Here is a 12181-nt window from a genome sequence, read left to right on the forward strand (position 1 = left end):
GAGACAGGGTCTCCCTGTAGCCCCAGCTGTCCTGGAACTCATTATGTAGACCAGGCTGGCCTTGAACTCACAGAGATCCGCCTGCCTTTGCCTCCCTAGTCCTGGGATTAAAGGTGTGCACCACCACGCCAGGCTTGAAAGGATTATTTTTATGTCTTTCATACCTGTCTTATTACATAGCACCTTTTCAACACAAAACATTTTTGGGTCCATTGGAACTAAAATCTATTGTGGACTAAAATTTGGAGTGTACTTCATAATTTTAATGTTGATTTTGTTTTTGTTTTTGTTTGGTTTTTGAAACATCATCTCACTATGTAGCCCTGGCTGGCCTGGAACACACAATGTAGACTAGACTGGCCTTGAACTCACAAAGATCCACGTGCCTGTTCCTCCCGAATACTGGGATTAAAGGCATCTACCACCACACCCAGAAAACTGCCATTTAAATGCAATGTCATTTGATTGTACTTCTTGGTCATAAAAGGTTTTGTGTTTACCATTAAATCAGTTAGCAACAGTAGGATTTCTTACTCACCTGTTGAAATACCAGGGTGTGGGAAGGATCCTGTTTGCTGTGCCACTCTCTGTTGTGTGATCTTTCTCAGACTCAAGAGTCTTTTTCTCAGGGTGAGGAGAGCAAGGGAGGAATACTGTGACTGGTTTCTGAAAAGGATGAGTTGATGGGTGCTGAACACAAATCAGGGGACTTGTGGATAGTACTGAGTAGAAAGTATCTTGCTGTGATTTTAAACAAGACACCAGAGAAGGGTCAACTGGTTGTATCTAAACAGAGAAGAAAAATATGTGCATGTGTACACATATATGTATGGACATACATTCAGAAGGTACAAGAATAAGTATATTACTAAAACAATTTTCCAAAATTTTTCAAATTTAGATGTCTTTTATTTTCTAAAATTTTAAGGAAAGTATCTGGCAATGACAATGCTTAGATAAAAGTACACATTGAGGCAGTCTTATGAAATGTAGGCCCCCTTCCCCCCTCTGTGTGTGTGTGTGTGTGTGAATAGATGGATATATATGGATATATACAATTGAGAAACACTCTAAACTATAAACAAAAAAATGATCTAAAACAAAAGTGACGTTTCACACAGTTTCTAACCTGAATTGTCATTAGATTATGTGATCAGTAGAACCTTGAAAGCAAGATGACATTTACTTGTGTTTCCTCTCATAAAAGGATTATTAAGAATAAAAATCACTAACATATTTCAGAATATTCAAACTTTATGGAAATATTTATGGATTCAATATTACTGTTACATATTCTTTGTACTCTTTCTCCTTCACTTACCATTTGTGATAACAACTGGGAGAAATAGGAAAAAGAATGCAAAAGACAAGATTGGAGCGAGAAGGACTATTATTTGAGAAAATAATCTGGGATGTACATTTTTACATCATTACACATTCTGAAAATAGTATTTGCATATATTAAATCCTTATCCCAAGAAAACTAATTTTCATAAGTAAATATAACTCGAAATTCATAGTAATAAATATTTAATGGAGTCATTTCTTTTTTTATAAATGATCTTTCTTTTTTAAATTCCTCATTTATTTTTATCTTACGTGTATGAGTGTTTTCCCCACATGTATGTAAGTGCACCATGTGCATACAATGCCTGGGGAGGCCAGAAGAAGGTGTTGGATTCCCTGTGATGAGTTACAAACGGCAGTTGTTAGCTTCCAAGTGGGTGCCGGTAACTAGGTTCTCTATAAGAGCAGCCAGTGCTCTTAACCACTGAACCATCTCTCCAGCCTCCTGGAGTAGTTTCTTATCTTGCCATCAACTCAGTGGAAATCTGGATATGTATGAATGTCCCAAAATTTGTCAGCAGTTGTTTCATAGATAACCAATATATGTTTGCCAATAAATATAAGCATAATAGTATAAAAGACTAGGTAGGGAAGCCTTTCAAATAAAAGCACAGATTTATTTTGGAATGTGCTCCAAATCCTGACTCTATCACTGCTCTTACTAGACATTACAAGACAAAAATCCCATTTATGGTTATATAAATGATCTGCATCCTTCTAGACTGTGCTTGGCCCACTAGAAGAAAGAGTTTATCAATTTTCCTTTTAAATCTTTACCTTTAATTGTACAAGCACTGGCGAGTTGAAAACTCCAGCAGGGTAACTTAAGGATATCCGGGAGTCCACATTTGACTTCAGAGTGAGCCCTTTTTTGGACACTGTGAAAGACTCTTTCTTTAAACATGACACTACAGAAAACATACCCAGTTTGTAAACGTTCACCACAGCGCAGGTCCCCTGTATGGAGTAAAGGACATTGAAGCAAGCTACAGCACTGTTTTGGAGAAGTACGTGTTGTCCATTCTCAGTGGACTATCAAAAACCCATGTCCACAAAATCACCCATTATGTGGAGGGCTCCAACACACTGAACATGGATGAAAGTAAGACGAATGCATCGCTAAGAGTTCCTCCAACCTGGGCTGCACTATAAAGTGAAATATAGGTGTTTAGGCAATCATAGTGTCTTCACAAATTTTAATTGCTTCTGGAATACTAGCCTTTTAAACTAGAATGAATTTAAAACATTTATCTTATCTGGAAGTTTCTGTGCTATTTTAGGGAATTCCAAAGAATGAACTTTTATTATTTGGGTCTTTTACTCTAACATTGTAGCACCTGTAATCTCAGAAAATTCTTCCTTCTGATGGATCACATACCATCTTTTCAGATGCCTCACTATTTCTCTCTGTGCCATGGAACAGATGACCATGGAGAATGATTTTTCATGTCTCTTTCTTGTATAGTTCTATTCAAACATAAAATCATACATCCAAGCACATAATCAAGCTTTCTTATCATACAAAAGGAAACTGTGTCCATATATGAAAATAAAATGATCTACTTGTACAATCACCAAGGCTTAAGATAAGGAGGCAGACTTAGAAGTAATTTGCTCTATTCATGCCTCCCCAAATACCAGCCAGACTCCACCCAGCATGAGTGGATAATCACATATGCACTCACAAACATTGCAGGGACAGTCTCAGTGGAAAATAATCTATCATTTGAAAGCTGACTAAGGGAAGCATTTCACAATATCACAGTTGGGAAAATTCACTGCACAATGCTGGTTCTTCAGTGGCCAGAGGGAAAATGGTAAGAAGAGAAAAAGGTCTCCTGGGAACCAGTGGTGGTTGCTGAGCACTGAAATGACATTTGGCAAATGTTTGGGGAACCAAAAGAGCTTTTAAGAATTAGAATGTTTAAATGTCATAGAGTCCACATAAAACTTTGGAAGGAATCCAGAATTCAAATGTTCTTAAGCTAAAATTAGAGAGAACTATCTTAAGGCTAGTACAAATATTTTATTTTTTATAGTAGATAATAATTCTCTTAATTTTCCTTTTGTCTTGATTATCCATTTACAAAACCTCTTTCAAGCCAAGTTTTGAAAAGGCACTTGTATTGAGAAAAGTTTCTAAAGCACTGATTATGGAGGACACAGAGACTGGCCAAGATTAAAAAGCCTAGTCAAGAGTGATGCTAATTGGACTTCCATATTTAGAGGCAGCCTAGTCTAGATCTAACAAGTATTTTTTTTTTTTTTGCATGAACGGGAATAATTCGAATAGATTTAGCTTTCTTATTCAACGATATAATGTTTTATTTGAAAATACAAAGACTGGAAAAGGATGAAGTGTATTATGAAGAAATTTTTAACATGTATTCTTCTTCGTCCTCATTAAATAAGAAATATATATAAAAACAAACATTGTAATTGGTTAAAAATAAGTACAATGGCCGAGAGGAGACCTTTAGCCTTTTGCCCCATTAATCCTATAATACTAAATATAATGATTGAGGATTCTGACTTACTAACATTTGAATTTGGGACTATAGATAGCCTTGGGACTATTTCAATGAAGTCTGTCTTTCTATTTTTTTTTCTTTTTTGTGAGACAGGGTCCCACTCTATAACCTTTGCTGACCTGGCACTCACTATGTAGATCAGGCTGGCCTCAAACCCATAGAGATCAGCTTGCCTCTGCTTTCTGCATGCTGGAATTAAAATTATAGGCACCACACCCAGTTCCACTTGTTTTCTTAAATGTTTTATTTATTTAATCTGTACAATCTTATCAGGCACTAGTACTGTGCTCATTTTTAAATTGAAGAAATTGAGTCACAGCAAGGTTTCTTAATCTACTCAAATTCACATTACAGACAAGTGTGGGAACCAGATTTCTTCCACCATTTCCACAAAACGTACAATATTCCATGAATAGACTACATTTCATTTATAGATTTAACAAATTTATTAACATGCAGATGCATGTTTCATTTTGGACATATTCTTTTTTTGTAGTTTCTACTTCGTTTTTTAAAATTTGTTTAATAACTACATGATTAGAAGAAGAATTCCTTTACAGCTTTCACCTATTCAATAACAATTTCCAGAGCAATGGTACATCTCTTTCAAAAGTGGCTGTAAATTTTTAGGTTCACAGTTGAATTAATACAGTTATACAACATATTCTTCTAAGCTAGAAATAATAATAATAATAATAATAATAATAAAGAACTACTATTATCTGACTTTCTAATGCTTTGGTTTTGACAACAACCCAACACATTAAATATGTAATCATGAAGCTTCATGGTCTAAACCATGAAGTTAATTAGGCTATAATGTTGCTTGTTTTCCAAGAGCAAAAAAACAACATTTGTTAGTTTCTGGACACAAGTTATCTATTACTAAATAATTTCTGCTCTTTGATCATTATAGTATTCTTTAAAGAATGAAGGTACTAGTCCATACTTCTGTTTGTTACAATGGCACAATTATTCTTACACTACAGCATAATATTCTTAGTAACATTTAGAGGAATTCCAAACAACAAATATAGTTGCAGCTCAGAATCACTGACCTTATAACTTCCTCTCATTCCTTCCAGTGAATTTGGGGTTAGGTAACTTGATTGAAGGTTTAGATCAGACACCTTCACCATGATGTCTCTGTAGTTTCCCCTGTAGCGTGCCTTGAATGGAATTGCAATGCATATTGGGAATGGAATTCTCTTTTCCTTATCTGAGCATTCAACAGTGATGACATTGCTCACTAACTCTTCATTATCACTCACTATAAAGGAACTCATGCAGTTAATTATCCGGCACTCAAATTGTTGTAGGACATGTAATGGTGCTGTAATATAACAAGACACTTGGGGGTCAGTACCATCACTAGGCACATCAAGATACCTGCGGAAAAAAGGGAGCATTATTTTATAGCAAAATGCAGAAAGGCACAAAGTATAAGGCACATTTTCTTGAAGTGATCCTTAGTTCTTCCACTTATTAACTCTTTGGAAAAAAATACTCAAACTGTATATGCTTTAGTTCCTGTAAAGAGGGCTTAAGTAATATCTACCTCTTTGGAAAGCTCTGAATTAAATGCACTATTCTACAGTAGTTAGAAGGAGCTGTGACTTCATGTTGCAGGGGTGGTATCTATGTTGTATTAATTATGTTAGCTAAGTATGTAAGCTGTAACTGTTTTTTATTAATATTAATACTATTGTCAAAGTGATTGATTTATTCCTCAATATTTTTTGCCCAATAATAAAATTTGAAGACTTATGATACCTCTTAATAAACTAAGAATTAAAACTTAAATCATTTGCTTAACTGTGAGGAGAGAGAGTGATGAACTATGAGGCAATAAAATTGTCCAAACACTCTAGATCATGTGATGATGCTTCGTGGAGTTTCTATGAAAGCTGATAAAGGTACAAAACCACTGTGAGTTTACAACTAGCAATACTAATTAGGAGCTGATTATTTACAATTCTCAAATACTTGTTTTAAAAGCTTATTTTTAATATTTATTTCACTTTTCTTAAACTTCATCTTTGCAACGATTTTAGAGCCTTATAGATTTAAATTTAAATTTCAGACCAGACACTTCCTATTTGTTTGACCAAAAACATCAATAACTATTATCAGAATAGTCACTATTTTAAGTCTTTCTGTGGATCAGGTTTTCAGGCCATATAATACTTACTCTTTATAGGTACTGTGTCAAAAAGTAATACCATCATCACTATTTACAGATAGACAAACTAAAGTTTAGAAATTTCACCTTGCAACAAATCACATAGATGCTGTTTTAGAATAAAAAAAAATGGCTCCATTTATCTTTAATGTGGAAGTTCAGATTCTCAAATATTATCATACCTTCCTCAAATATTTCATAAATAATAATCATTTCATCCATTACAAGTTGAAACTAATATTTAATCCATACTCATAAAAATTTAATGAGATAAAATACTTAAGCCTTTTTAATAGTAATGGGTCAGCATAAATTTAACATAGATGTCTACATTAAAACTAGTCATTTGAAGTCCTCCGCTTGTTGTACTTATTGCACAACAGAGAAATGGTTTAAATAAAGGCAATATTGTAGATAAATAAGGGGATCTTTATGGAATATAGCATTCTTTTCCTCATTTACATTTTAATAACTTTCAGCTACCTTTCAGTTATTAGTAAATAAAGCTATTAAATATATTTTCACAAATGAATGTAAAAAGAGTGTTGAACTCATACAGAGGCTCATTTCTTTATATGAGCAGTCTTGACTTTATAAAGTTGGAACATAAAATTGTCCAGCACAATAATTTGCTTAAGTCTTCTCCCATCATAGAGCTAGTGATGATTTAGTAAAAGAAATATTGTCCACCAGAGGATACAGTAAAACCACTTCATGTAACTTAAAGAATAGCTCCCTTCTGTATCCTGAAAACCATCTCAATACACTGCCTCAGCAAGGTGTGGTTCCCAGATGACAGGCGAAGTTACTAGGAGGTTTGCAAAAGGGTCTATTCTCCCTGGTCCTATCAGCTACGACTTGTTGTTATTAAATCAATGCCATTGGCTTATCGTCTTTTACCCCTTTGTGTACACACTAGGACAGATATACCAAAGGACAGTGCTTTTTTGGAAAGCTAAGGTTTAGTTTAGTACTTTTTGTTGAGCAAGATTTTGTTTAGTGCTTTTATGTGGTGTGATGGCTTCCTAGCCTGGAGGACTGCACTGAATAGTCATCTTCTTAAATGTACAAGCAAAGCACAATTTGTTTTGATGCCACAAAGAGGAAATCGCTAACCAGGGAACACCTAAAGGAGGTGTTAGAAGGAGTGGTGCAGGTAATGACTCACTAGCTGATGTTCTGAGTCATTTCTGAATGGGAGGATGTTAAGTGTCAATGTTTTTCTCAAGTGAAATAGAAAACCACATATTGACTATTTTAGCAGATGTTTCTTGCAAACCATGGAGGTCTTTCATGCAATGAGATGCTCATCTGTAGGATACATTAGATTCTCTCTCTTGCAGAGACATTACTGCTAAAATAGTCCAACCTCTTCTTTTCATAGAGCTCTGAGGTCAATGTGAGCAAAGTGACTCAGTGATTACCATAGACTTGGTGATGTTTTCTGGAAAACGGTGCTACCTATCTACCCAAAAGGGCATGAAAACTCAGAGCCTGGACAGTGGAATAGTAGCTGGTGGGAGGCAGGGGTAGTGAGAGTTGGGGATGAAACAAAGCAGCACACTAACATTTAGCCCAGTGTGAACACCTGCAGAGTAGCTCAGCATGAGGGCTAGGCCCCTTCTGTGATCTGCTCATTTGACTTTATCAACTACTCCAAGGAAGGAGATAGTATTACCACAGTGAGAACTGAGAAATTGTTATTACCCTGTTGAAGAGGGAGAGCTCCTAAAAAACAAAACAAACCAACAAAACACCCATGAAGCAAGTTGCTCAATGCCACAGAACTAGTATATAATAAAATGGAAAATAAAAAATCTGACTCCCAAAGCAAGTAAGTATTTTTCCCACTATTTCACATTGCTATGAAAGAATGTTATATTTATCTAGGAAAATACAGCTTGAAAATATTTATCTAGACAAATCAAGAATTGTTATTACCCTGTTGAAGAGGGATAGCTCCTAAAATACATCACTCTCCTTTTTTATTTCATGGGCTGTAAGAAAATCTGATAAAACTCTTGACAATTTTCAAGGAGATTAAATAGGTATGAACAAACATATTCAACTTTAAAAACCTCTCAAATCTCACTCATAAGCCTCCTGGTGTTCTAAAGACACAAATTGAAAACTTATGACAATTACTTTGATATTATAAATAAATCTCATGTTAGAAAATTATCTTTAAAACTTTTAACGTTCTACAATCTTTCTTCTTATAATTTAAAAATTTCTGACTTAAAAAGTGCTTATTCTCTGAACAATTGTAACTACTTTCTTTATAACTAATTACTTTTTCCTTTAAAGAACTATTTAGCATATTTGTTTCCTAAGATTACAAGGAACAATGATGTTAGTGATAGCAGTCACACTGTCAAAAATTTCTATGAAATAATTTAATGTGAATTACTGATTTATAATACATTTTGGAGACACAGCTTGAAAATACAAATTTTTGTTCATGTATAAATGTTATGTATGCCTTTTTGGTCTACCTATATTTCCTCAAATGAAATGTTGAGATTTTACCCCATAGGTGATTGTGTTAGGAGATGGGGCCTTTGGATGGAGGTGAATAGGTCATAACAGCACAGTCCTGATGAACGGCATTAGTGCCATTTATAAAGGACCCAGTGATCTGGTTCACCTGCAAAACCGTGTGAGGGCACAGCAACAAGATGCCATCCTTGAACCAGAAAGCTTTTAGTAGACCCTGAATCTCCTATGCCCTGTTGGTCTCTCAACCTCCAGACCTATAAGAGATCAACTTCTTTCACTCAAAACGAACCAGTTTATCATAGTTTGTTATAGCAGCAAGACAAAGACATTTACTAACTTAGAAACACACATATGAATAGGCATATATAAGCCCTTCTTACCACGCCTGTACTTACTCCTTTTCCATTATGTTGCTCTTTTGTTTTAGAACCTCTGACTCATGGGGAACATTATTCACGCCCTTATTGGAGATGTCCCATGTTGTTGGGAATGTGGTAATCTCATCTGTTGGGCTTTTTGAGGTCTTTCCAATTTCTCCTTCTGCTGTCTGGATTACATCATGAATGTCTTCCTTGTTGCCACTTGTGCTCCCAGCAGTCACGTGTCCTCTTTGTTCTTCATCTTCATCTTCTGCATTATCTGGGAACACTGTGCTCTGTAACTGTTCTTGCCCTCTTGCATTTCCACTCAATGATGCATTGTTTTCTTTTTCCCCTAGTTCAGAATTTATCTGTGTTTTATTTTCTTTTAACTGGACCTGGTACGTGTAATGACTTTCCTCTGCATTTGTGGGAGAAACAGTAGCTGTTTCCATGACATTTAGTTCCCCTCTTGGAGCAATGTCTGTTGCTTTGGTATCTTGAATGGCGAGTATTGTCTGTTGTGGAGTACGGTCCTTATGTGTGCTGCATAAATTACACATCTCCTTTTCTTCTTTCTTTAGAAGCTTAGCAGTGTTCCCCAAGTGTTCATTCATTTTGGTGAGGCAGTCTATGAAAGCGATAATTTCTGCACACGCACACACACATACATACACACACACAAACACATATACACACAAAGAATAAATAAAACTAAAACAAATTGAGCGTCTGTACAGATGCATAATGAGACATAATAAGGTAATCTCAGAAACCTACACAGGCTCACTGGGCATTTAGGCCAATCTCCTGAAGGAAATATATTATTTGTACAATCGTCATTCTTTTAACATTTCTAGGAAGTAGAAGGAAATGAAACCCACTTTTAGCACAGTAGCCAAGAGGTGAAACTGACCCTTTTTGCTCATGAGAAGGTTTAAACTTTGAAGTCAAATATGAGGATTCCTTCTCCCCAATAAGAATGGAGTCAACAACTCCTCAGTCATATGTTATAATTTTGACAATTGTTTCTTTGCCTCTGGAGATACTATACCAATTATCCATTCCAAATGTAGGACCTAAAGTTATCTGAATACCCCAGAAGCAGGTAAGCGGCAGGAAGTCTACAGCTGTGCTATTTATGATGAACACAAATGCTGTATTTTGTAAACTTTTGTAAAATTTCCTGATCTGAGAATTTCACTACTCCTCCTACTGAGCTTGTGATCATTAGCATTTTTCAAAGTAGTCTTTCAAAGAGTGAAAGAGAAAAGGTGACACTATCATTCTCGGGATTCTGCAGTGGCTAATCGAGAACAACGAGTTCAAGTCAAGGTTCTTTGCTCTGAGGTTAACCTCTTCAGTATCTGAGTATTTCTCACTCCAAGCACCCATCTGTCTGCATCTCCTCACAGCTCCAGTCATCTGATGACTTCTTGCAGGATTGACCTTCTATACTCCCAGTTCTGAACTACAAAGGTCCCACGTCTCAGTTTCACTGCAGTTCTGACAACTTGTTCTTTGTCTTATACTCGAGATCCTGAGTTTATTTTAAACTCATCTTTTCTGGTGGTTGAGTACTTGTCTAGACTTGCTGAGAACTGTGTTCAGTTCTTCCCAGAGACTAATTGCCTGGTTATAAATTCCCACTGATGGCTTCTGGGTCACACTGCTTTTGGACAGATTTCTCTGAGGTTCACCATTTGCCCTCTAGACTGAGTTCCTTAATATTACCAACTCAAGGTTCCTGATTGATGGGGCCTGTCCTTTCATTTGACACTATATCTCTGAAAACTGTATTGTATAATGCCATCTGGGTTCTGGAAGTATTGCTGTCTAAGATCATATTCATCAGATACCACATTCTTCCTGACTTACTGTACTTTTTAACCACCCATAACTGGACATATTCCCAAGAATTTGCACCTGGCCTTCAGTGTGTGGGGATCCAATTTCTTCTCCTAGCTTATCCAGTCTTTCCACTGTTTTTGTAATTAATAGGCCCAGGCTTAAATGACTCTAGAGTTAGAACATGATATTCCAACATAGAAAACTGCTTGCACTGCTTAAAGTAGGCCTGTATTTTACTACCTCTAAGGCTTGGTTCCTGCAAATAATAAACCATTCATCCAAATTTCCAGTTGCATGCCTCCAATTCATCCTTTAAGCTTCAGTTTAAATATTACATCTCTTAGCAAAATTCTAATTTCTCTACACTAAAATAGGATCCTGACCATTTCAGAAGCCCAGAAGCAGTTCAACTGCATATCTCTAATAGGAGGGGCCTAAAAGTCCCTTCAATTATTGTACAATTATTGCCCTATTTCCCCCTTAATAATGTTAGCTACTTATAAACAGAGATTCTACTTTAGCCCTGTTTCTCTACATCACATCCCTCAGATACTGCCTCAATACACATTTCCAAGAGGAAGCATGAACCAAAGCAAATAAAAAGGACTACTTGCCTTGTCTCCAGGTACACTGGTTCTCCTTGTCAAGCACTACACACAGCTGTTGACATGTGGAGTGCAGGGTCCCTGCAGTGTGCTCCAACAGTTGGTGAAGGGCTGCACTGAGCCCTTGACCCAAAAAGACCACTGTGGCTATCCAAGTGGCCCCACCAGCCCCCTCACAGAGGCCATCACCTAGGAGAGCCTGCTTCAGCATTTGGTTTTGTCTCCAAATCTGCTTCAATATTTGGCCTAGTTTACCTGAGCCCATGTCTTCTGTATCCATTTTTGAGCTCCAAAAATAATATGCTTCTTTCCTGCCAGCAAAGCCTAAAGTTTTAACAAATTCAAACTTGGTGATGGTTATTTCTCTTGAAGTCTAGGAGAAGATCCAAGTTAGCTAGCCAAACACCCTCCTGTAAAATAATTTGATTCAGCTTCTTGTTGACTAGTGAAAAGTTACTAGGTGACCAAAGGAGGGGCGGTCCTGAGCCCCAAGTGCTATTGTGTACAGAATAGATTAATCACAGGGACACAGCTGGTTCACACAATCCAATGTATTTGTAAGCTTTACGAATTCAGTATACTACTGAAACCCCAGTGCTTTCCACATTTTGCAGCAACAAAAAATAGATTCCAGGTAGAGGTAGAAATGTATCAATCAGAGTAAACTGTTGTTTTCACAATATTGTTAATAAAATTTCTGGATATATAGTCACAAATATTTATGAGTGAAAAATATGGTCTGTTTCAAAATAATCTGGGAAAATGGAGGTTTAGATAAAGAAGATTTTCTATAAAAATTAACTGTCG

The 12181-nt window shown here is 36.2% G+C and overlaps 1 protein-coding gene across 1 annotated transcript in view; it reads right to left on the reverse strand.

Moving 5' to 3' along the window:
- Dthd1 (death domain containing 1) overlaps positions 1–11654 on the reverse strand; it is an 87536-nt gene extending 75882 nt beyond the window's left edge. Inside the window, exons 1-5 of the mRNA XM_008850512.2 lie at positions 11384–11654; positions 8955–9567; positions 4937–5267; positions 2125–2304; positions 539–786 (exon numbers count right to left, since the gene is read on the reverse strand). Of these exons, the coding sequence (XP_008848734.2) occupies positions 539–786; positions 2125–2304; positions 4937–5267; positions 8955–9567; positions 11384–11654 (1643 nt within the window). The remainder of the gene's footprint in view (positions 1–538; positions 787–2124; positions 2305–4936; positions 5268–8954; positions 9568–11383) is intronic.
- Between the last annotated feature and the right edge of the window lie 527 nt (positions 11655–12181).

This window comes from Nannospalax galili, unplaced genomic scaffold (assembly GCF_000622305.1).
Source record: "Nannospalax galili isolate Female #2095 unplaced genomic scaffold, S.galili_v1.0 scaffold65, whole genome shotgun sequence".
Classification (NCBI taxonomy): Eukaryota; Metazoa; Chordata; class Mammalia; order Rodentia; family Spalacidae; genus Nannospalax; species Nannospalax galili.